Here is a 25400-nt window from a genome sequence, read left to right as displayed (position 1 = left end):
CAAAACACAACATGTAGCCTCGAGTCTTGTGATGTTCTACCAAGTTTGTTCAGAATACGATAATGCGTTGGAGCAGACTGATCTCATGAAATGGCGTATGTATGACACAATTCGCTATGCCATTTTGGCGTGCTATCAAGACGCATAATCGTTTTTTATCGTGTTTATCAACGCCGTTTCATTCTATCCCCCTACACTGCCCCTACCCCTTAACCTACCCATCACACACACACTGCCCCTAAACCTACCCATCACAAGAAACATTCTGCATTTTTACATTTTCAAAAAAACATCATTTAGTTTGTTTATAAATCCCTTTACATTTTGGGGACAAACACACACACACATAATGGTTCGTTTCGGCGTAGACATTCACGCGGAATCACACGGCATAGACATACACGCGGAGATGATGGTTCGTTTCGGCGTACACATACACGCGGAATCACACGGCGTAGACATACACGATAGCTCAAAATGCGTAGCTCAAAATGCGTACAGATAACACGCCATTTGGCTTTAGAAAGTGGCATGTATGTTTACGCAATGTCATGATGACATGTTGGTTGGAGAGATACAGCCATATGTCTATTTTCACTAGCGCTATGTAAAAATTACGTCATAGGGTCCAAACGATTCGTCTTGGGCCAAGGAATCAGAGGGAAAAATAATTTAGTTTCTTCAAAAGTTATGAGCACAAACATAAGTCAAATTTTGGACAGGTGGTGGCGCTAGAGGGATTAATTTAGAGACTCCAAATTATACATGGTGACAGCTCAGACTGTCCTCTATCAGTGTGCCAAATTTCATACCTTTCCCGCAAGCGGTTCTATGCACTGTAAGAAAGAATCAGGTCTCCAATTGAAAATTTTCTAGTGACCAAACACATCTAAATTTTTTAGTTGGCATCAATTAGTTAAATTGCATCAATTCACAGAAATTCAGTTTGGCCAACTGAAAAATTTTGATGTGATCGGTCACTAGAAAATTTTCAATTGGAGACCAGAATTTTTTTTACAGTGTGGGCTGCCATATACTTCCAGAGCGGAAGTAGAAGAAAGCCAACAATAACAATAGGTGCCTACGCCCCTAATAATAAAATATGATATGATAAAGATGATGTAAATTAACTAACTTGTATGTTCGGATGCTCATTGGGTATAGGAATGAACAAAGGCTCTCTCCAGCTCATCCACAGAGGTAGATCTTTGCTCATGTTCAGACCAAAGGGCTGGTATCCCTCTTGTAGGCCACAAACACCGAAGTATCTCAGTGAGTCAACCTGACGACCCAAATTTAGATGACCCACTTGATTTATTCCTATACTACAAACAGGCAGGAAACCTAGAATTTATCAAAGACAGCAAGAAATGTATGTTATACAAAGCAGAAAATACACACACACATATATATATATATATATATATATATATATATATATATATATATATATATATATATATATATATATATATATATATATATATATATATATATATATATATATATATATATATATATATATATATATATATATATATATATATATATATATATATATATATATATATATATATATATATATATTCAAATACATTTGATAATTGCACGTCAAAATGGAAAATGACCACAGAGCACTTACCGTCAGATATATTAAAGTCTTTTACAGCCAGTTCAGAACCACGACTGTTCAGCAGTAGCTCTCCATTAAGAGTAACCATCATAGTGCATGTAGTCAGGTCCAACAAACAGCCAATTACATCCCCCCTCTTCCAGCAGACACCCAATTGCTCTTCCCCACCATGCCACCACTGCCCCTAAAACATGCAGTGTAAGAGATAAACGAAAATGATATTACCTGTTACCTTTTTTATGATTTTTAAATGTTCATAAAGGCGTCTCCGAGTCAATATATAGTCAGTATATGAGCTCATTAAAATGTGCTTTGACATAATAAATTATCATTGAAATACCTTAGAACCATCAAACACGAAAGCCTGATCATCTGACCCAAGATCCACATCCGGTTTACATCCAGGTCGTGCCCAGCCCACTCTCATCTGTCCATCAGTTACTGCCTCAAACTCAAAGTACCATTTGCCATAATGCACTGCAAAGGGCTGCTCCACACGGAAAATCCGAAATCTCTCTGCAGCCACAGATTTAATATTGCTACTTGAGGCTATGGGAGACAAAAATAAAACAAATGTTCATGCTGATCTACATACACTACCATTCAAAAGTTTTGGCTTGCTTAGGTTTTTTTTTTATGTTTTTGAAAGCTGTCACTTATGCTCATCAAGGCTGCATTTATTTCAGGAAAACTGTTATATTGTGAAATATGATTATATTTTAAAATAACTGTTTTCTATGAATATATTTTAAAATGTTATTCCTGTGATGGCAAAGCTGTATTTTTATCAGCCATTACTCCAGTCTTCAGTGTCACATGATATCATTCTAATATGCAGATTTGGTGCTCATGAAACATTTATTATTGTCACAGTTCGAAATGTGCTGTGCTGCTTAACATTTAATTAATAAAAAAAAAAATGTAATAGATTTTTTGTAATAATGTAAAAGTTTTTAACGTAAATGTAATGCATCCTTACTGAATACAAATTTTGATTTATTTTTTTAAAATCAGACTTACAACAAACTTTTCAACAGTAGTGTATGCAAATGTGCGAGGACACACAATTTAAAATGATCAAAATATTAAGCATATATTAACATTTATCATATATCAACAGCAAACAACTAAAATCAAAGCATTTGTGCTATAAGTAAACTTTGTAAATAAGTTTGAAATTTAACCAATTGTCCAAATGTCAATTCTTCAGACTACTGTCAAAAAAGGACAATGGTCCCACCATGTTCTTGCTCCAGCGGCTCCACAGTGTATCCAGAACCAAGAAGGGTACCCAGAGCATCCCTCATGGCATCTCTACCAGCCTGTTTGTTCTTTTCATCCAACAGGGAAAATGGCACTAGTTGGGTACTTCTCTTACACTTTACATCCTGAAACAAAGAGATTAAGTATACAGTGAAAAGCTACCATATATTCACATTCATCAAATGCAATGAAAAAAATGCACTGATGAAAAATAATTCTCAACATCACATTTATATTGTTTGTTTTCAATAAAATACTCATTTCCACCTGCTGTGGTCCAAAGCTCCAGCCCTGCCTGATACGCTCTCTGGCCCAGATATTGTGTTCATTCTCAGCCAGTTTTTCCACCAGCTCTTCCTGAGAAGCTGTTAGCACAACACAGGACTGATCCACAGGGGCTGGTTTATATCCGTTCCATAGCTCATACCTAGACAGATGATGTAATTAGATTTCATTTAACAAGGATGATGTAATTAGGATTCATTGTAAAAGTGTCTAAGTGAGGAATTTTAGTTTGATATACTTATTTGAAAGGCGAACATATTTCACATTCTCCTCAGCATGTTCATCAGAGAGTCCAATATGGACACCAAAAGCCAGAAGAGTCCTTCCACAACACAAAAGAACGCATAATTAATAACAGAGAGATAATTAACAGTATATTAGGCACAATAATCCATGGCATACCTGAGGATGTCCTCAGATGACTGAAGGTTATGAATTCGTTCCTGATCTGGAAGTTTGGAAAACTCGACTAGACACGGATGTACTTTTTTGCTCTCATCTTTAACCTAGGAGAAGAGATGCAGTTTTAATATCCAGAATGAGATGGAGCAATTGAATGGATGTTACTTAGGACGTTTTCAAACCGCTGGATTGTTTACTTTGTTCCGAATCAAGGACTTAAATTTTTACAATAGCTGCTTTTCCACCATTGGGTCAAACCGTTGTGGTTGCTTAATCGTTCCATTGCATGCCGATCCGGTCCATCCGTGCTGAGAATTCCAGGCTGTGAGCTTATTGTAATCGTGCTGAATCAAGCTCAAGTGGAAATATAACTGGAACTGTTTCTTACTGTATATATATACATAACACATACACATTTCCCATTATGAATTGTGATAAAGCTTGGGTCAGATTGCTTTCTCACCACAACCAAACTGCTCCAAAGTTCATTTTCAATTGAGCTAAAACCACCTCATTAAGTTGATTTCAGACCGATTGTTTTGATGTGGATCCGAGCATTTGAGTAAACAAACTGGACTAAGGGAGAAAACAAATGCTCCATATGAGCCAGGTGTGAAAACGCCCTTAGATACTTACAGGTCCGTAGTTCCAGCCCTGCTCTATTTTGTCAATAAGCCAGAGTTCATGGAGATTTTCTGCTAGTCTTTCTTTGATCTGCTCCAGCTGTGGAGGATGTTCAACCTGACAAGATGCAGAGTTGAGCGCAGGGGTGTCAGACACTCACACAAGTTGATGCAAGACAGATTGTGGCTTGAAATAACTGTGCTGTACTGGTGGTACTTAAAATTGAAAGTACCTGGCTGGAATCCACTGGAATGGGAGTAAAGGTCACTGGACTAATAGGTACCACAGGGCCTAATAGGTCACGCTGTCCTTCAGTGTGATTTTGTGTGAGTTCCTGACACAGTTCCAGCTTGCAGCAGGTTTTGGGGAGGAGCGCTTCAGCGCACGGAGAGAAACCAGCAGGAGGAAGAAACCTAAACTCCCCCTGTCGACCTCCAAACAGCACACGCACCCTGATGGGAAAATAAATTCAGACACTATTTAAGCTATCGAGGGTCCTACATGTCAACATTTAAATGGTGAGGTTGATTTAAAATAAAATGAGGTAGAACCCATTTTCCATTGTTTGGTGAATTGTGAACAAGCAAAACAACAAGTAACACAACACGCAAAATCAAAAACCATTCGAAGGACACTCACTGCACTCCAGCTGAGAAGCTGACCACTGGGAACAGCAGCCCATCAACTTTGAAGTTCTCCAGCATGCCTTGAACTGGCTGTCCATTGACCCGAAAGGAGATGCAGGTTGCACTAAGGTCAAGACAGCAACTAATGACATCATCCTCCCTTAGCAGGTGCTGACTGGGTGAGGTGACCCTCCGACCTACACCTCCTTGGAAAGAATACACAAAATGTTTAGATTGTACATTTATTTGATAAAAATACAGTAAAAATGGAATACAGTAAAATATTATTACAATTTAAAATACTTCTATTTTAATCTATTTTAAAATGTAATTTATTCCTGTGATGGCAAAGATGATTTTTTTTAGCATCATTACTCCAGGCTTCAGTCACATGACCTTTCAGAAATCATTCTAGTAAGCTGATTTGGTACTCAAGAAACATTTCTTTATCAATGTTGAAAACAGTTGTGCGGCTTAATATTTTAGCATTTATTTTGAATGGAACATTGTAACAATTTTTGGAAATTGAATGCATCCTTGCTGAATATCTTACTACCCCCAAGCATTTGAATGGTAGTGTATAAGCTTAGTTTCCATCTTACCTGTCCAGAGCTGAAGTCCATCAAAGCCATAAGAGCAGAGGTCGTCTCCAACACCGTTTGACCCCCAGCCGTGACCCCCTGTGGGGGAGGGATGGTACCCTTCAGTGCTGGCCCAACCCACTCGCAGGTGAGTAGGCTCTGCTGTCACAAAAGGCTCCACCTTCTCAACTACAACCTCATAATACCACTTCCTGTACTGGGCGCAGTCATCTCTTGCACACAGGAAGATGTTTGGACGTACACTAAACAGAGAATAATATTTTATGAGATTTTATTTTAAAAATGTATTCTCATTGTTTGGTCAATTTCTATATTAGGCTATAACAGACTAAAATAATATTTTTAGTTGTGCCAAAAACCTCTAAGTGTGCCATTTTAAAAAGTTTATTGATAACAGGTCACCTGAAAACTTGGTTAACCAGTCTTGTCTGTAGCAGCAGGTCTCTTTCTGGCAGCAGTGTGTCACAAATCAAATTTTGATTGGAGCGGACGGCCATGCCATGACACACACAGAGTGAGCACAACACATCCAATATCTGTAGATGCAATAAACGAACACAAACATGATAAAAATAGTAAAAATCCAGAAAGAATTAAGCAATCATTATAGAACACATAAATACACTACAGTTTGGAGTAGTGTAAATAAATGAATACTTTTATTCAGCAAGGACACATTAAATTGATCAAAAGTAAAGACAGTAAAGACAAGCATAATGTTAGAAAATAAATTCTGTTCTTATAAACTTTCTCATTCATCCAAAAAATCCATAAAAATATGGACTGATGAAAAATACATATTTAAACATAATAAATACATATTTAAACATATAAATCTATATTATAAATTGAAAATAGGTATTTTAAATTGTAATAACTTTTCACAATATTACTATTGTTTCTACTGTACTTTTGATCAAATAAATGCAGTTTTGATGAGCATAAAATACTCTTTTTTTATCTTACAGACCCCAATGGTTCTGAATTTTACCATAATTACCTTATGGTTCCTTCCATGTTTGTCCAGAAGTGTGATGATAGATTTAATGTGGCTTTGCTTAATTACATTCAAAGCTTCAGGACTTTCTACTAAAACACAATGTAACACTTCCAATATTCCTAAAAAAAAAAAAAGAAACAAACAAATGAGGGGACAGGGGAGACTCTTTGACATCATGTTTAGACTCTAAAATCAACTTAGACATTCTAGTCACAACAAAAAACTAAATAATTCTGCAAGACATCTACCAGAGGAGGCCTCCAGCCTCTCCAGTCTGCTGACTAGCCAGTCCAAGGATCCAGAAAACTGGGCACAGTTGTTCCGATTACCCCTGATAAGGGCAGCTGTAGGGAAAATGGAAATTTTGTAAACCCAAGCTAAACCTCCTATATAAATCTTGAAACAAGCCATCCTATACCTAGAAGCTCATAAAAAGAGTTCAAAATCTTTTCCCATGACTCTCCTGCCTCTTTCCCAGCAGCCTCAGCAAAATGAGTCGCACTGTTGTACACATGCAGGTGGTCAATGCAGTCCAGCACCAGTGTGATTATACCCTGAAAAAGGCACAATGAAGCAAAACAAAAATGTAAACAATTCAGATGTTATTGCAGTGTGTGGCTACATGAGCTGTCTCATTTGCCGCAGGTATTACCTCATCTTGGAAGAGATTTTGTCTGTTCTTCAGTGCTCTAATATCTCCCTGTCTGACCTCGTGGTCTTGACCCGTTTCAGGACATTGAAAATAACCAAGCAAATCCTGCAGTGTCAGACGGACCATCTCAAATTGAAGAACCACATCAGTAATGTTTTCCTTCTGACTGACATCATCTAGTCCCCTTCAGAAATGGGAAAAAAAATCATTATGAAACATAAATATGCTTATTTGGGCCTTTTAAAAGGATTTTAAAAGTGTTGGAATTTGAAATGCTGAAGCAAAGTTGAAAAGCACACATTATTCTGTCTGCTATCACTATATTATTTTCTATTTTACCAAATGAATTGTGAGAAGAGAAGGGCAGAGGTACGAATTAAACAAGCAGCTTGTGACTCCTCCCGTTGAGAGCGAGACAGGGTGATTCCATCATCCATGTGACCTTCTGCTTGCAAAACAGCCTGCGAGAGAGAACCACATCACTTCATGCATTTTAACCAGAATTCAAATATAGACAAAACAATAAAAAAACAATTTAAAAAAATGTTTCCGCTTTATTTACTTGCAGTTCCTGGGATTGGTCAGTATGAATTTTTTTTTTTTTTTTTGAAAGATGCAAAGATGCATTAAAATGATCAAAAGTGACAGTAAAGACATTTATGTTAAAAATTTTCCATTTCAAATAAATGCTATTTTTTACTTCCTATTCATCAAAGAAAGAACGGTTTCCACAAAATTATTAAGCAGCACAATTTTGTTTTCAACATAAATTTAAAAAAAAAAAGAACTTGAGCAGAACATCAACATATTAGAATGATTTCTGGAGGATCTATGCTGAACATTCAGCTTTGCCATCAGAGAAATATATAACATTTTAAAACATATTCAAATTGTGATAATTTTTCACAATATGGCTGTTTTTACTGTATGTTTGACCAGGTAAATGCAGTCTTGGTGAGCATAAAATACTTCTTTCATAAACATTAATACAAATCTTACCGACCCCAAACTTTGAAACTTTACTATAAGTGTTCTTATCTAGTATGATTTTGGACCTTATTTGGTTTATTTTCATATGTTTACCTGTCTCTGTGGCACACTTTCCTTCTGTCTCTTAGAGTCAGTGGTCTGATATGTGAGCCAAAGCCCTGTGTCAATGTGCTGAATGAAGCAGAGAGAGTCTCCATATTTGATCTCTGGTATACCCATGCCATCTCTCCTCTTAACTAAATGTGAGCTCTCCTGGCTCCCTTCCTATAAAAATATTGAAAATAAAGTTTGCATTAATCATCAAAATTTAATATCACACCACAAACAAAAAATGTATTATACACCAAAAATCTGATTATACTCTGTAACTATTTATTGATTATAATATGGTTTATCTGGCTATGTTGAATTTAGAGCATGATATTATCCAACCTTTGATGCACGGAAGGAGAATGCTGTACTTTTAACATCGGCTCTCTCTCTTTCCACCAGCTGTAGTCCCTGATTGTGAGTCAGTCCCAGGTATGATCCGGTGGTAAGGTGCCGAAGGCGGAAGGGCTGACCCCAGTGAGTGTGGCTGCAGCTCCACCTGTAAACAATCGTTTACTAAAACATTCTGACAAACATGGAGGGAATCTACTTTTGACTCACTGTCATTCACTAACTAGCTGAAGAAACACTTACGCAACATGCAACGTTTCGAGCCTCCATAAAGATCGAGCCTGAAGAGATACAAAGCCTCCCTCGAAATGGACAGATCTGGGGAAGAAAGGAAAAATTGACATGAAGGAAAAATGTAATAAATGTCAATAATAAACTGTCTCCAATCAGTAAGGTGACCTATCTGACCTGCGCTCCTCCCGTCTGTGTTCCGCTGCAGGAATGGTCAAACATTCATCTGTGTGTCCATGTAGCAAACGCACTGTGTCTCCTCCTCGCACATGACCTACAGTTCAAAATTAAATTCATAAAAAATTACAAATTTTACCTCCACCTAAAATATCTAATATTATTTTTTAAATATTGCAATAATAACAATAAAATAGATAATACAAAATATTGTATTTACATCCATGTTTATACTATATGTATATTTGTTAAAATACTTTATGAGTAAATGCAAAAAAATGGACTAATGGAAATCTAATAAATGTCATCTAATAAATCTTATTAAATCTTATAGTAAAAAATTATATGATCAATTCATGACAACGTGTTTATTACATTGCTTTAACTCATCAAAATAAGTTGAGCAATTTTCAACTTTTTATTCAAGATGTAAAAAGCCACATATATATGTATAAAACATGTATAAAACCAAGCACCCAGGCATGCAGACGCTTCTACAAACATTTGTGAAAGAATGGGTCGCTCTCAGAATTCAAGTGTGGTACCGTGATAGGTTGCCACCTGTGCAATAAGTCAATTCGTGAAATTTCCTTACTACTAAATATTCCACAGTCAACTGTTGGTGGTATTATAACAAAGTGGAAGCAATTGGGAACAACAGAAACTCAGCCACAAAATGGTAGGCCACATAAAATCACAGAGTGGAGTCATCGCATGCTGAGGTGCACAGTGTGCAGAAGTCGCCAACTTTCTGCAGAGTCAATAGCTACAGACCTCCAAACTTTGTGTGGCCTTCAGATTAGCTCAAGAACAGTGCGAGAGCTTCTTGGAATGGGTTTCCATGGCCGAGCAGCTGCGTCCAAGCCTTAAATCACCAAGTGCAATGCAAAGTTTCAGATGCAGCAGTGTAAAGCACGCCACCACTGGACTCTAGAGCAATGGAGACATGCTCTCTGGAGTGACGAATCACGCTTCTCTGTCTGGCAATCTGATGGACGAGATTTGGTTTAGCAATTGCCAGGAGAACGGTACTTGCCTGACTGCATTGTGCCAAGTGTAAAGTTTGGTTGAGGGGGGATTATGGTGTGGGGTTGGGCAATTTCATGCTCTCAACTTTGTGGGAACAGTTTGGGGATGGCCGCTTCCTGTTCCAGCATGACTGCGCACCAGTGCACAAAGCAAGGTCCATAAAGACATGGATGAGCGAGTTTGGTGTGGAGGAACTTAACTGGCCTTCACAAAGTCCTGACATAAACCCGATAGAACACCTTTGGGATGAATTAGAGCGGAGACTGCGAGCCAGGCCTTCTCGTCCAACCTCAATGCCTGACCTCACAAATGCGCTTCTAGAAGAATGGTCAAAAATTCCCATAAACACACTCCTAAGCCTTGTGGAACGCATTCCAAGAAGAGTTAAAGCTGTTATAGATGCAAAGAGTGGGTCAGCTCCATATTAAACCCTACGGATTAAGAATGGGATGTCATTAAAGTTCATGTGCATGTAAAGGCAGGCGTCCCAAAACTTTTGGCAATGTAGTGTAGGCTATATATATTCAGCCACTAAGCATGTAAATCAGCCATTACAACCTTCAGACACTCAACAAATGTTTAAATTGATTGTGTATAATTGGTCCTCTACCCTGCGTCTCCACAGTCCCAGAAGAAACAGGGGCTACACTCCACAATGTTTGCTGAAAGGCAGCATCCACCCGGCTAATGCCATTGTCATTACCTTCACCGTTACTCCAAGACACATGCTAGAAAGAGAGAGAGACAGGTTGTCACACTGCATAAAAATATTGCTATACAGACAGACAAATAGATGAACAGAATGAATGGATTCACTCACTAGGTATCTCTCAGAGGAAACACTAACTAAGATGAGATCATCACCCACTCTGACTTTCTCACCCTCTGACCTCTGTTTGGAGGCAGGGTGAACCGTCCACCAACACACCTCCCCTAAAACCATAAAAAAAAATCAACAGCCCTAGTCTTTATCAAAACATTCACACACATTTCACAGTATACGGAAAGAGAATATGAACTTACCCTTTGTTTCATCCTGCAAACCAACATCAAAAGCCAATTTGTCAGAGGAGAGGCCTGATGTGGACAGGCAGCAGAGATACTAAAACAAGACAGAAGAGACAGCAGATTCCAAATTTAAACTTCACAGTACCATGGTAGCCACTAATTAATAACAAGGGATATAAAGACTGGTCTTACCATTTCGCTGTAGACATGTCGAAACAGCACTGCCTGGCCATAGAGCAGAGTACGCCGCCCAGCTGCCTCAAGGGACTGAAACAAAACACTCTGTGATATTTTGTATTGTTTGGCACAACTTTAACATTGGTTTACAAGTTACAGCATGAGTAAGAAATATGTCGCCTGTATTTTGATATGAGGTATATTATCATTCAAATATTTGGGTTGGTTTTTGAATGTTTATGAAAGAAGTCACTTATGCTCACCCAAGCTACATTTATTTGATCGAAAATGAGGTAAAACAGGTACATTGGGAAATTTTGTGAAACTGTTTTCTATTTTAATATATTTTAAATTTAAATTTATTCCTGTGAATTTTCAGCATCATTACTCCAGTCTTCAGTGTCACATGATCCTTCCGAAATCATGGCTGATTTGGTACTCAAGAAACATTTCTTATTATTAATGTTGAAAACAGTTGTGATGCTTATTATTTATGATTCTTTGATATAATATAACGTTCAAAAGAACAGCATTTATTTGAAATAGAACTCTTTTGTAATTTTATGAATGACTCACTTTTTATCCATTTTATGCATCTTCTCTGAAATAAAAGTTGTAATTTCTTTCAAAAAACTTGTGAAACTTGTGAACAGTAGTGACCCGAACTTGTGACAGATAGTGTGTGGGTGACATCCACTGAATCATAGTTTGCTGAAAACTGCCCCTTTCACCACATTACCCACCCCTGCACACTGGTCTTCATGGTTGGCCAGCATCTCCTGCAGCGCTCGGACAGACAGACACTGGTCAAGAACAAACACGCACACAGAAAGGTCTGCTGGAACATTCTGTTAACAAGAGGAAAGATGAAAAGGAAATGCAGGGAGCTGTTTTTGAGGCGTATGATCATGCACAGACTTAAACGAGTAAATGAGCATCTCACCTTTGAGTTGGAGGTGGACTCGAGGTAACATAACCGGTCGCCGAAACCTTGTGAGGCTAAACACAGTTTCTTCTGATGAGGGTCTGATGAGCAACACCTCAGCACCAGCTCATCCCGCTGAAAACACATTCACATTACTGACCACAGCTAAGAATATAGACTCTTATATGATCTCACAACATAACCCATTATAAATTATAAAAAAAATTTTTTTTGATGGAATAATGCTTAAAATGGCATATTATAACACTTTCAAGTGTTTAACAGAAACAAATGAAGTCACAAATTATGTTTGTAATATTTGTAATGTAAATTACACTTGGATAATTGCACCATAAACTGTGGAATGGAAATGAGAGGAAAAACAATGCAACATGCTACATTGAGATGTGATCAATTGTCCTCAGTAGCACTACTTTGTTCATTTGTTAGTGTGTAATCCTATTCAGGCAATACATCTTTGTCAAGACAACTAAGGATTTCTAGAAAATGATCAGTTAACTTTGTAATTATTACATTTTAACTTGAATAATTCAAAAGTGAACATGTTGCAAAGCAAGCTTATTATACAAAAAAAAAAAAAACTCAATAACATTAAATACACAAAACGTAATAATGGTGACAATCAACAAACATGAAGAAAAAATTACAATCAGCAATTAATTTTTGTTAAATATCGGGTTACACTTTATATTATAGTGATGTTGTTACACTGTAATTACACAAATAAGTACTGAGTAACATTAATTAACTGCATATACTCATAGGGTTAAGGTTCGGGTTAGGGCTTGATAAAATATGCATAACTCACTGTTGTTATTATTATAGTTATGTAACATGTAACCATAAAATAAAGTTTTACCAAATATTGTTAGTCTGCCTTCATGCAAGTAATTCACACTTTTAATATCTGTGATTAGAAAGCCACGTTTTTCCTGGTCCAATTAATTTTATAAATCAATTCTAAACAAATAAAAAAAAACATATGCTAGATCAAATGTTATTGCTCATCTTACAGTGGGTAGAACAGCAGTGTTTTATGTTGCACTGCAGTGCAGCCTTATAAGGACTGAATATCAGTGTATCATTCAGTGAATGGGGAATTTCGAAACCTCCAGCTTGTTATTTGCGTTTTAGTGACCAGAAATGTGTTTTCATGTTTTATAGGGACTTTCCATAGACATAATGATTTTTATACTGTACAAATTGTATATTCTACCCCCTTACACTAACCCTACACCTAAACCTACCTAAAACTTTTTTACATTTTCAAAAAACATCACTTGTTTATCAAGGATTTTGGTGTCTCTGAGGGGACATTTTTCCCCCATAACTTATAGGGTTTACCTGTACCACACACACACACACACACACACACACACACACACACACACACACACACACACACACACACACACACACACACACACTTTGTGCAAGTCTGCACAATGTCTGCAATCTTTGTAGGGACTCTCCATAGACGTAATGCTTCTGTACAAAATGTATATTCTATGCTCTACCCCCTTTCACTAACCATACCCCAAAACATACTCATCTCAAAAAACGTTCTGCATTTTTACATTTTCAAAAAAAACTTCTGTATGATTTATAAGATTGTTTCCCTTATGGGGACCACAGTTTAGCTGTCAGTGTGCTTTCAGGTTGAAGTCCCCACCGGGAAGGAAAAACATGAACACACACATTTTAAAAGCAATTAAAACAATATAAAACAATGAATTATATTGTGCACGATACTGTTATAAATGTATGCGGTAAATGACACACAGTGAATCCATGGAAGCCTGTACTGTATCTATGTAAGAAAGATAGAGCACATTTATCTCTGCTTTAAAGATATGGAGCTGAGAGTGGATAGCTCACACATCCACCAGACTCTCCAGTTCCTCTGTTACTGATAACACAAAATAAAAATAGACACCAGTGATATGGTTCAAACTCTCTCTAATGTGAATTCAAACACTGTAAATCACGTCATTGCATTTCATAACTGAAAATTACAACAGACACAACAATAAATTACAAATACACAAAGTTATGAGTGATCGCTCAAGTGTAAACATATCATCAGTATGATATTGTATTAAATAACATTGATAATGTCTGTGGAGCAAGCCTGTGTATTCATATGCATGGCCAAAAAAATGTCTCAGATATATTATTTTGTAATCCCCCTGCTAACATGTAATATTTATTGTCCAAGAAGCTAATTAAGTTCCTATTATATCAATCTAATAATTTAGTATTAACAAATGCAATTGAAATTTAGTTATTAGCCTTATTTCTGTCAGAAGTTATAGTTCAGCATAAATAACTAGAAATATTTAGAAGCATAAAGAAATAGTCAACATTTTAATTGCATTCAAATTGGCATTATAATGTAGGCCATTTTACTTACAGTTCGCAGAAACTGGATTTCATCTTCCATTTCTCCAATATCCATGTTCAGTGACTATGTAGCTGGACATTAGATCTGGTCAGGGATCTGTGTGTGTAAGAACCAGAAGACTAAAGAGCTCCACTCACCCAGCCGCAGGTGCTGAACTCATCCCAGGACAGGGAGACCACGATACCACCCATCATGAGATAATGCTGCCGAGATCTGATAAAGTTAAAGTGGGAAAGAAAGGGCTTCTCCATATTTGGTAAGTTACAATGGAGAAAGCTAGCAAGCAAGAAAATAAAGAAAAAAAGAAAGCAAAAGCATATATATATATATAACTAAATATAACTAAATAAAATAGATCATACAAAATGCATGTTATTTTTTTATTTAGTGTTGTCCTGAATAAGATATTTTACATTAAAAAATGTTTATATATAGTCCACAAGACAAACAAAAAAAGCTGCATTTATTAAAATAACCCCGTTCAAAAGTTTATGAACCATTAATTCTCAATACTGTGTGTCATTCCCTGGATGATCCACTGCTGTTTTTTTGTTGTGTGATGCTTGTTCATGCGTCCCTTGTTTGTCTTGAGCAGTTAAACTGCCCAATGTTCTTCAGAAAAATCCTCCAGGTCCTGCACATTCTTCAGTTTTCCAGCAAAATAAAGTAAATTGTGACATATTATACCCAAAAATTTGTGGATAAAAATTTGGGACCTAAATTCAGACACTTTGACCTGACCATGTTTTGCTTAAGTGTTCTTTAATTGCTACTGCGACCTTTTACACCACAGCCTGAACAGAATTAAGCATTGCTTGGTTGACCTAAATTGGTATTATCTAATTGTGTACTTAAATTTAACAGCTGACAGCTGATTGGTTGATTGTAATCCATTGCATACATTTCTATAAAAGTAATCTGACATTATCAAGATTAATTTGTTCTGACTGATTAACTCTGAGTCATTATCATATTACCGTTTTCTAAACTATAGTGAAAAAACTGTGATAATGTGAGAAATGTTTGAAGGTGTCAAATAAATTTTGATTTGACTATACAGTGCATCCGTAAAGTATTCACAGTGCTTCACTTTTTTCCAAATTTTGTTATGTTGCAGCCTTATTCCAAAATGGATTAAATTCATTTTTTTTCCCTCAACTCTACAAGCCACATAATGACAACGTAAAAGAAGTTTGTTTGAAATCTTTGCAAATGTATTAAAAATAAAAAATGAAATAATCCCATGTACATAAGTATTCACATCCACTCAAAATTGAGCTCAGGTGCATCCTGTCCCCACTGATCATCTTTGAGATGTTTCTACAACTTGACTGGAGTCCACCTGTGGTAAATTCAGTTGATTGGACATGATTTGGAAAGGTACACACCTGTCTATATAAGGTCCCACAATTAACAGTGCATGTCAGAGGTGGATTCCGGTAGAGACCGAGTGTCCAAACAAGGTGGTTGGTGACACTGGGGTGTGACTGAAGTGGAAATGGAAGGAAATGACGTTGCTTCTGGTAGCGATGAGGATATAGAAGAAGGATTTTTTGGTGGGGATTTTGAAGGCGGTAGTAATGGTAGATGGTCAAAAATGTTAATAGGAAAAGGAAGAAAATTGGAAGTCAGGCATCTGGATCGGATAACGAAAGGGGACAACAAAAGATAAAGGTAAAAAAGGTTGAATATAAGGTAATGATGACATTTTTGAATGAATCAATGAATACTCTAAACCAAATAAAAGTAACAAAAGCATTGAAGGAAGCAGTAGGTGATATAGAAAGTGCTAAGGTTGTGCGAGATGGGAAATTACTGATTTTCTGTTAAGACAATAAACAGCAAAATAAGGTGGCTGCCTTAAATAATTTGATGGGTAAAAAAGTCACATGCACAATAATGGATGTTCGGAAATGGGTTAGAGGAGTCATTACAGGAGTTTCTACGAAATGAGGATATAAAGAAAACGTCTCGGTTACGTATGTAACCCTCGTTCCCTGAGGAGGGAACGGAGACGTACGTCAGTGACTGACGAATGGGGGTTTCGCCTAGAAGCCAATTACCTTCGAGGTGTTTAACAGCGCCCAATGGCGTGCCAATGCCATGGGCATGCGGAATTTGCATGCGTAACTCCGCCCCACCTCGTGGGTATATAAGGAAGTACGCTAGCAACATCGCATTATCTATCTGCTGCGGAGCCAAGATCTGAACTCCGCGTTCCAGCAGCACAGCTGACGTGGCTGAGGAACGTACGTCTCCGTTCCCTCCTCAGGGAACGAGGGTTACATACGTAACCGAGACGTTCCCTTTCGTTCAGTCACTCCGACGTACGTCAGTGACTGACGAATGGGGGTTCCAATATAACCGCGCCACTCAGCTGTCGTCCAGTGCCCTGCGTAAGTGTGAGATCACGCCACTTAAGGCCGTAGGACTCCCACTTATCACAGGATTACCAAGGTACACTGGGAAGCATATCCCAGTGAGGGAATGCCAAAGATGCCTACCCGTGGGGAGGACTTAGAGAGTACACATATGACCCGCTGCAGGCTGCATATGGGAAACTCTAGGGTACCAGCCGAAGGTGGATTTTTAACCCTAGGGGTGGCAGGGCTTGCCAAGGGAAAGACACCTGCTCACTGAGGAGGCTTACGGTGGAAATACTCGTGTGGGGGTCGCCGGAGGGAACCATTCACACGGGGCACCTGGCCGGACATGAGGGTCTGGGCTCGAAAGGGCAGACTGAACTGATGTCGGCTTCGACAGTGCTGGAGGGCATTGGCCCCGACCATAGTAAAGCGGACTCCCCGAAAGCAGGGAGGAACCTGCGCGAACTGAATCGCGTAGCCGCGCCTGACTGTCTTCGCGACCCAGCGGGACAGCCCTGGAATCTGAAGCCAGGCTCCCAGGAACTGCACCAGCGGGGTCATTCGGACTACAGACGTACCCGGTGTGGGGCAGCGATGCAGCGTTACCGACCCGGACAAGGGAGGCTGTTGGGCGTCCCGGTGTGGGGGTGCGGTTAACGGCTGCGTCCTGACAGAGGAGACCAGGGAAGGACGCATGTTCCACTGGGGTCTGCTCTGCCAGGAGGCTGGCGACAGAGAGGGATGCGAGTGGCGGGAGCCGTGGGTGGCGCACACTGGCATCACCGATCTCTGGGGGCTCAGGGATGGGAGAATTAATTCTTTCTTTGACCAAATTAGGGTGCTGCTGACCTAGGGGCCAGCAGCTGAACAAAGCATTCTCCCCCGGCCCTCCACCGGGGGAAGGAGTGGTCCTGCCACCATCTCCTGGAAAGAATTTCCCATCCCTGAGCCGTCCGTCTCAGGAGTGCCGCTTGGCCTGGCGTTTAGCGGGGCGCGGGGCGGCCTGAGGGGACTGGGACGCCTTCCTACGGCTTCCTCCGCGACCCGGCCCGGGAGAAGGCTGCTGCTTGGACCGGGTGGGAGGGGCGGGAGCCTTAGGAGGGCGTCCTCGGCGGCGAGCAGGCTGAGGCGACTGTGCCGGCGGCTGGGTGGAAGCAGCAGCTGGCCGCCGGGGCAGTATATGCTTTATAGCCTCAGTCTGCTTCTGGGCGGTTGAAAACTGTTGGGCGAAGTTTTCAACCGCTCCGCCGAAGAGGCCAGCCTGGGATATGGGGGCATAGAGGAAACGTGTCCGCTCGGTGTCCCGCATATCGGCCAGGTTTAGCCACAGGGACATACTGTCTGCCTGGCTCCTGTCTGCCTGCTGTGTCTGTTGCTCTGTAGCTCAAGTCTGTAGCTCTGTAGAGCCTTGCTTACGTTTGAATCTTTATTTTGATATTTCCTCTTTCTTCTACTGCTAAATATAACTTACTCATCACCATACATTGTTTAAAAATTGCCTATCACGTTAAATTTGACATCGCTAGCTTTTAATCTAAATCACCATCACACGTTAGCATTTTGCTAGCCTGTTAGCTTGTTATCTCTGCACCCGGGCCTCCCTTTTTCTGAGTTCATAACTTGGATTAGTAAATTGTGTCCAGCAAACGATTGTGGTAAGTGGTAAATTGGATTAATCAACAAACACGGTAAGTCATGTCTTCTCCTGTCATTATCACCTGCAGTGCATGCCACATGTTCAGTATAGGCTTCTCCGCTGGCGAAAAGGGCTTCACATGTGATAAATGTAAGGAGATAGTTAGGCTGACGGAGAAGATTTCAGAATTAGAAACACGCATCCATACTTTATCTGAGAGTAGTGAGGATGTAACAGCTTTAGACACTGACTTGGATGCGAATAGCTTAGTGAACTCTGTACATTCTTCGGTTCCGGCTGCAGGGCCCTCGCAGCAGGGAAACTGGGTGACAGTGAGGCAGCATAGTCGCAGACCAAAGAATCGCTTTTCCGTTCCGGTTAGAACATCAAACAGGTTCTCCCCTCTCAGTGAAGCACCCACTGAGTATCCTGTTGAAAGTGCCCTAGTCATTGGCGATTCTATTACACGGAACGTGAAGATAGAGACACCAGCTACCATAGTCACTTGTTTACCGGGAGCCAGAGCACCTGACATCAAAGCAAAATTAAAAGTGCTGGCTAAAGCTAATCGTAAATTCTCTAAGATTATTATTCACGTCGGCACTAATGATGTTCGACTTCGCCAGTCGGAGATCACCAAAATTAACATTAAAGAGGTGTGTGAACTCGCTAGTACGATGTCTGAGGCTGTTTTTTGTTCTGGACCGCTCCCGGTAAAAAGGAGTGATGAGATAGTTAGCAGACTATCATCACTCAATGGCTGGTTGTCTAAGTGGTGTCTGCAAAATAACATAGGGTTCATAGACAATTGGAAAAGTTTTTGGGGCAGACCTGACCTGTTGAAGAAGGATGGCATCCATCCCTCTTGGGGTGGTGCCGCTCTTCTCTCTAGTAATCTGGCACATAGTCTTAGAGCTAAACCTTGACTCACTAGGGCCCAGGTCAGGAAGCAGACAAACTGGCTAAACCGACCGTCTGCTAGCTGTCTCACGTTACCGGAGTCAGATAAATCCCAGCACATAGAGACTCTTTCACCTAGATATTATCATATAGAGACTGTGTCTGTTCCCCGAATTAGTAAATACAAAAAAACATCAAAACCATTCAACAGTAAAAATTTAATTGACGTCCAACAAATAAACAAAATATATAATACAGATGAACAATTGATAAAGCTTGGGTTGCTGAATATTAGATCCCTTTCCCCAAAAGCGCTTATTGTTAATGATATTATTACAGATAATAATCTAGATGTGCTCTGTTTGACAGAAACCTGGCTAAAACCTGACGACTACATTACCTTAAATGAGTCCACCCCCCAAGATTATTGTTATAAACATGAGCCGCGTCTGAAAGGTAAAGGGGGAGGGGTTGCTGTAATTTATAATAATATCTTCAGTATTACTCAGAAGTCTAGTTTCAAATATAATTCCTTCGAAGTTTTGGTGCTTTATGTAACGCTATGTAGTGTACATGATAAAACGCGTTCAACATTTGTGTTAGCTACTGTATACAGGCCACCTGGGCATAATACAGACTTTATCAAAGAATTTGCTGATTTTCTATCAGAGTTAGTACTGGCCGTAGATAAAGTACTAATTGTTGGTGATTTTAATATCCATGTTGACAACGGAAAAGACGCATTGGGATTAGCATTTAAAGACACACTAAACTCTATTGGAGTTAGGCAACACGTGTCAGGAGCCACTCATCGCCATAATCATACTTTAGACCTAATATTGTCACATGGAATAAATGTTGATACCGTTGAAATTCTGCAGCAGAGCGATGACATCTCAGATCATTACTTAGTATCATGTATACTTAATTTAGCTAAGGTTGCAAAGCCGCCCCCTCGCTTTAAAAATGGCAGGACAATCACTGCCGCTACTAAAGATTGCTTTTTAAATAATCTCCCTCATCAGTATCATCTGCTCAGCATCCCAGATAGTATAGAAGAACTCGATGTTGCAACAGAAACTATTGACTCTCTCTTTTGCAGTACTTTAGACACAGTTGCTCCTCTGCGCTTAAAGAAGATTAAAGAAAATAGTCCAACGCCGTGGTACAACGAGCACACCCGGGCCCTTAAAACAGCAGCCAGAAAAATGGAGCGCAGCTGGAAGAAAACAAAATTAGAGGTATTTCGTAATTCGTGGAAATTGCACATGATCACATACAGAAAGGCTGTAAAAACTGCTAGATCTGCTTATTTCTCAACTCTCTTGGAAGAAAACAAACACAACCCAAGGTATTTATTCGATACAGTGGCTAAATTAACCAAAAATAAAGCTTCAACTTCTGATGATTGTAAACAGCACAGCAGTAATGACTTTATGAACTTCTTCACATGTAAGATTGATAATATTAGGAAAAAAATTTTTAACCATGCAGCCGTCTAATACAGCATCACATCAGACAGAGCATTGTAGTGTCACTGAGGAAAAATTACACTCATTCACTGCTATAGGAGAAGAAGAATTGGCTAAACTCGTTAAATCATCAAAATCGACAACATGTATGCTCGACCCTATACCAACTAGGCTATTAAAAGAGATGCTACCAGAGGTCATAGATCCTCTTCTTAATATCATTAATTCATCTTTGTCATTAGGATATGTACCGAAAACTTTTAAGTTGGCAATTATTAAACCACTTATTAAAAAACCGCAACTTGATCCTACAGATTTAGTCAATTATAGACCAATCTCAAATCTACCCTTTCTGTCAAAAATACTTGAAAAGGCAGTGTCTTCACAATTATGTTCCTTTTTAGAAAGAAATGGTATCTGTGAGGATTTCCAGTCAGGATTTAGACCGTATCATAGCACTGAGACTGCTCTCGTCAGAGTTACAAATGATTTGCTCTTATCATCCGATCGTGGCTGTATCTCTCTATTAGTGTTACTCGATCTTAGCGCTGCATTTGATACTATCGACCACAACATTCTTTTGAATAGACTCGAAAATTATGTAGGTATTAGTGGAATTGCGTTATCATGGTTTAAATCATACCTATGCGACCGTTATCAGTTTGTAGTAGTAAATGAAGATATGTCACACCGATCGCAAGTTCAGTATGGAGTACCGCAAGGCTCAGTGCTAGGACCGCTACTCTTCACCCTGTACATGCTACCACTGGGAGATATCATTAGGAAGCATGGCGTTAGTTTTCATTGTTATGCTGACGATACTCAGCTCTATATTTCTTCACGCCCTAAAGAAACTTACCAATTCACAAGATTAACGGAATGCATAGCTGATATAAAACATTGGATGACTGGTAATTTCCTGCAACTCAATTCAGAAAAAACTGAATTTTTAATTATTGGACAAAAAAGCTCCACAAGTAGTAACCTAGAATACTGTCTAACACTTGATGGCTGTTCTGTCAAGTCCTCGTCGTCAGTGAGGAACCTGGGTGTGCTCTTTGATACCAATCTTTCGTTTGAAAGCCACGTTTCTAGCATCTGTAAAACTGCTTTCTACCATCTTAAAAATATATCTAAATTACGGCACATGCTCTCAATGCAAAATGCTGAACAGTTAGTTCATGCGTTCATGACCTCAAGGTTAGATTATTGTAATGCTCTACTGGGTGGTTGCCCTGCTCGCTTAATAAATAAACTCCAGCTGGTCCAAAACGCAGCAGCTCGAGTTCTTACTAGAACCAGGAAGTATGACCATATTAGCCCAGTTCTGTCAACACTGCACTGGCTGCCTATTAAACATCGCATAAATTTTAAAATCTTACTTATTACTTACAAAGCACTAAATGGTTTAGCTCCCCAATACTTGAGCGAGCTCTTAACATATTATACTCCATCACGTCTACTGCGGTCTCAAAATTCTGGCCAGTTGATCATACCGAGAATATCCAAATCAACTGCAGGCGGTCGATCGTTTTCCTATTTAGCACCTAAACTCTGGAACAGTCTTCCTAACATTGTTCGGGAAGCAGACACACTCTGTCAGTTTAAATCTAGACTAAAAACACATCTCTTTACTGTGGCATACACATAAAACACTTTTTCAATGAAATGATTGTTAGGCTGCATTAACTAGGTCAGCCGGAACCGGGAACACTTCCCATAACACCTGATGTACTCGTTACATCATCAGAAGAATGGCATCTACGCTAATGTTAGTCTCTCTGTTTTATCCCGAGGTTTACTGCAGTCAGCTGGATCCGGGCCGTATCCAGATCAGATGGTGGACCTGCGCCCAGAGAAGACCAACACAGGACCCCGAAGTGTCTGGGAGACCGTGATTAGACTCCCCCTGAAACTGCCTCATCGACACGGCATCTCAATAAACCCGTCTCCAGCGTGTTGCCTCCGATCATTCGAATATTGCACTTTAATAATTATTTAATCAACATCATCCTCAATAAACCCGTCTCCAGCATGTTGCCCCCGGTCCCTCGAATATTCTGATCTATTATGACCTCTGAGCTGTAAAACTGCCAGAATAATAATAATAATACGCTGTTTGTTAATTGGCCAGAGGAGAACTGGCACCCCGACTGAGCCTGGTTTCTCCCAAGGTTTATTTTTCTCCATTAGGTCACCTAATGGGGTTTTGGTTTCCTTGCCACTGTTGCCTCTGGCTTGGCGTGCTCAGTTGGGGACACTAAATTTTTCAACTAAACATCGAAATACATCTAAATAATAAACTAAATTAACCATTTAAACTAAATTACTGATCAAATTATTGATCTAAAGCCCACACTGTCACTGTATGATACTTGAAATTTTTCCAGAATGGCTATACAGCTGAATAAAATTATGCTGCATTATTTTCCTGTTTAACACTGTAAAGCTGCTTTGAAACAATCTACATTGTTAAAAGCGCTATATAAATAAAGTTGACTTGACTTGACTTGACAGATGTCGCTCCTGGACCACATTTGTGGACATCACTTGACCCAGGGAGCGTGCGGTCACCTTCGTCGCCCGGAGAGCGAGGTCGGTGGCGGCACGCAGCTCATTTAAGAGCCCCGGATCAACTCCACCCTCGTGCATGTCCCTGAGGATCCTGGCCTGGTAGACCTGGAGGATCGCCATGGCATGCAGCGAGGCGGCAGCCTGCCCCGCAGCTCTGTGCGATTTCGCCACCAAGGTTGATGTGAATCGACAGGCTTTGGAGGGGTGCTTAGGATCACCTCGCCAGGTCGAAGCGCTCTGAGGACACAGTTGCATCGCAACAGAACGCTCAACCTGGGGGACCCCAGTGTACCCTTTGGCCACGGCCCCATCAAGGGTGGAGAAGGCGGAGGAGACTGCAGACCGATCACGGGAAGACAACGGGGACTTCCAGGACCGGGCAATCTCCTCATGCAGCTCGGGAAAGAAAGGTATTGGGGGCGGGGACTGACGTGAGTCAGCGCGGGCTCCCAAAAACCAATCATCGAGCCGCGAGCGTTCGGGACAGGGTGGAGGGTTCCACTCTAACCCTAAACTCGCGGCTGCCCGAGACAGCATGGCTGTCAGCTCTGGGTCTGACTCGGGCAATGCTGGCGCGCCCGAAGGCGGCAGCACAGCCGAGTCATCATCCTCAGAGGACTCGAGCACACCTTGTGATGCGGTGACCGACATTGCATCATCCTCCGGAGCGCCAAACGAAATGCGCGAGGGAGCCGGAGCTGGCCCCGCGATTTCAGTCTGAACACTCGCGGGTTGCGGAGCGCTAGAGGGGGGTGTGGCCCGAGGCATGAGCGTCGGGGCTTTGTTCCACACCGCACCCTCAGGTCACCCTGACCACCAGCCGAAGTACCGGCCACGGGGGGCACGGTAGATCGGGGTGTGGTTGAGGGGACTCTCACTTCACTGTCGGAGTGACTGAACAAAAGGGAACAGCATTTATTGCTTTCATGGCTGAAGTGATTAATTGTTCTGCTCAAACAGAAAGCAGATCTGAAAGGATAAGAATAATAAGAGCAGCTGGAAAGTACTTGGAAATTGAAGGAATTACGGTTGAACAAATAAATGAGATTATTAAAATTCAGGTGAATAACTCGCAGGCACCATGTGGAGCTGGATCTTAATGGTTTTTATTCTACTACAGTGGAATGCAAGAAGCTTAATAGCTAACGGACAAGAATTAAAAAAATGTATAGACCAATTAGAAAATAAACCACTTTATTTGTATTCAAGAGTCATGGCTAAAACCTCACCTGAGTTTTGTAGTTCAGGATTATACGGCATTACGTAGGGATAGGATATGAGGAAATGGTGGAGGGGTAATTACTCTTATTAAATCAGGATTAGGTTTTAGGAAAGTGGAAATAAATTCTGAACATGAAGCACTAGTGGTGGAGGTGTGGATTGGGGAACAGAATGTAAGAGTAGTTAATTTTTATAATCCTAATAAAGCTCTTTATAAATCCTTATAAATCTCTAATAAAGTAATATTAGTACAGGAATAAGTAGGATAATATGGAGTGGTGATTTTAATGCTCATAGTACATTATGGGGAAGTAGATGTATGGACCAAAATGGAAAAGTTGTGGAAGAATTTTTAGATTTGGAGAACCTAATATGTATTAATGATGGAAATGCAACAAGAATGGATGTGGTATCAGAGAGAAGTTCAGTTTTAGATTTAACTTTTATGTCTCAAAATATAGCTAGAATTAGGGATTGGAGAGTATTGAGTAATACTTTAATGGGAAGTGATCACTTCCCTATAATATGTAAAATAGGGATTGAAGTAGATTTAGAAAATAGAGAACTAATACGCAGGTGGAAATTCAAAACCGCAGATTGGAATATGTTTAAGGAAAAAAGTGAAGAAAAATTGATTGCTTTAAATGATTTAAATGAAGACATTGAGAAACTTAATGATAAAATATGTGGAGTTATTATTAATACTGCAGAAGATATTATTGGAAAAAAATACAGGAAAGT

General features: G+C 39.8%; 1 protein-coding gene across 2 annotated transcripts in view; it reads right to left on the bottom strand.

Moving 5' to 3' along the window:
• The window catches only part of ryr2b (ryanodine receptor 2b (cardiac)), an 84475-nt gene extending 69817 nt beyond the window's left edge, over positions 1-14658 (bottom strand). For both annotated transcript variants that reach the window (XM_079833088.1, XM_079833089.1), the window contains exons 1-28: positions 14500-14658; positions 12084-12200; positions 11884-11988; positions 11156-11230; positions 10979-11057; positions 10776-10888; positions 10566-10683; positions 8927-9023; positions 8762-8836; positions 8510-8666; positions 8171-8341; positions 7427-7548; positions 7088-7271; positions 6854-6989; positions 6684-6779; positions 6436-6554; positions 5838-5971; positions 5436-5677; positions 4847-5039; positions 4440-4659; positions 4220-4324; positions 3584-3687; positions 3420-3503; positions 3164-3323; positions 2874-3021; positions 1974-2182; positions 1643-1817; positions 1136-1344 (exon numbers count right to left, since the gene is read on the bottom strand). In XM_079833088.1, the coding sequence (XP_079689214.1) occupies positions 1136-1344; positions 1643-1817; positions 1974-2182; positions 2874-3021; positions 3164-3323; positions 3420-3503; positions 3584-3687; positions 4220-4324; positions 4440-4659; positions 4847-5039; positions 5436-5677; positions 5838-5971; positions 6436-6554; positions 6684-6779; positions 6854-6989; positions 7088-7271; positions 7427-7548; positions 8171-8341; positions 8510-8666; positions 8762-8836; positions 8927-9023; positions 10566-10683; positions 10776-10888; positions 10979-11057; positions 11156-11230; positions 11884-11988; positions 12084-12200; positions 14500-14544 (3792 nt within the window). In that variant the 5' untranslated portion in view covers positions 14545-14658. The remainder of the gene's footprint in view (positions 1-1135; positions 1345-1642; positions 1818-1973; positions 2183-2873; positions 3022-3163; positions 3324-3419; positions 3504-3583; positions 3688-4219; positions 4325-4439; positions 4660-4846; positions 5040-5435; positions 5678-5837; positions 5972-6435; positions 6555-6683; positions 6780-6853; positions 6990-7087; positions 7272-7426; positions 7549-8170; positions 8342-8509; positions 8667-8761; positions 8837-8926; positions 9024-10565; positions 10684-10775; positions 10889-10978; positions 11058-11155; positions 11231-11883; positions 11989-12083; positions 12201-14499) is intronic.
• Between the last annotated feature and the right edge of the window lie 10742 nt (positions 14659-25400).

The sequence above is a fragment of the Gobio gobio genome, assembly GCF_949357685.1.
Source record: "Gobio gobio genome assembly, chromosome: 13".
NCBI classification, from domain to species: Eukaryota; Metazoa; Chordata; class Actinopteri; order Cypriniformes; family Gobionidae; genus Gobio; species Gobio gobio.
Note: the sequence above shows the minus strand (reverse complement) of the source record. Positions and strands in the feature narration are given on the sequence as shown.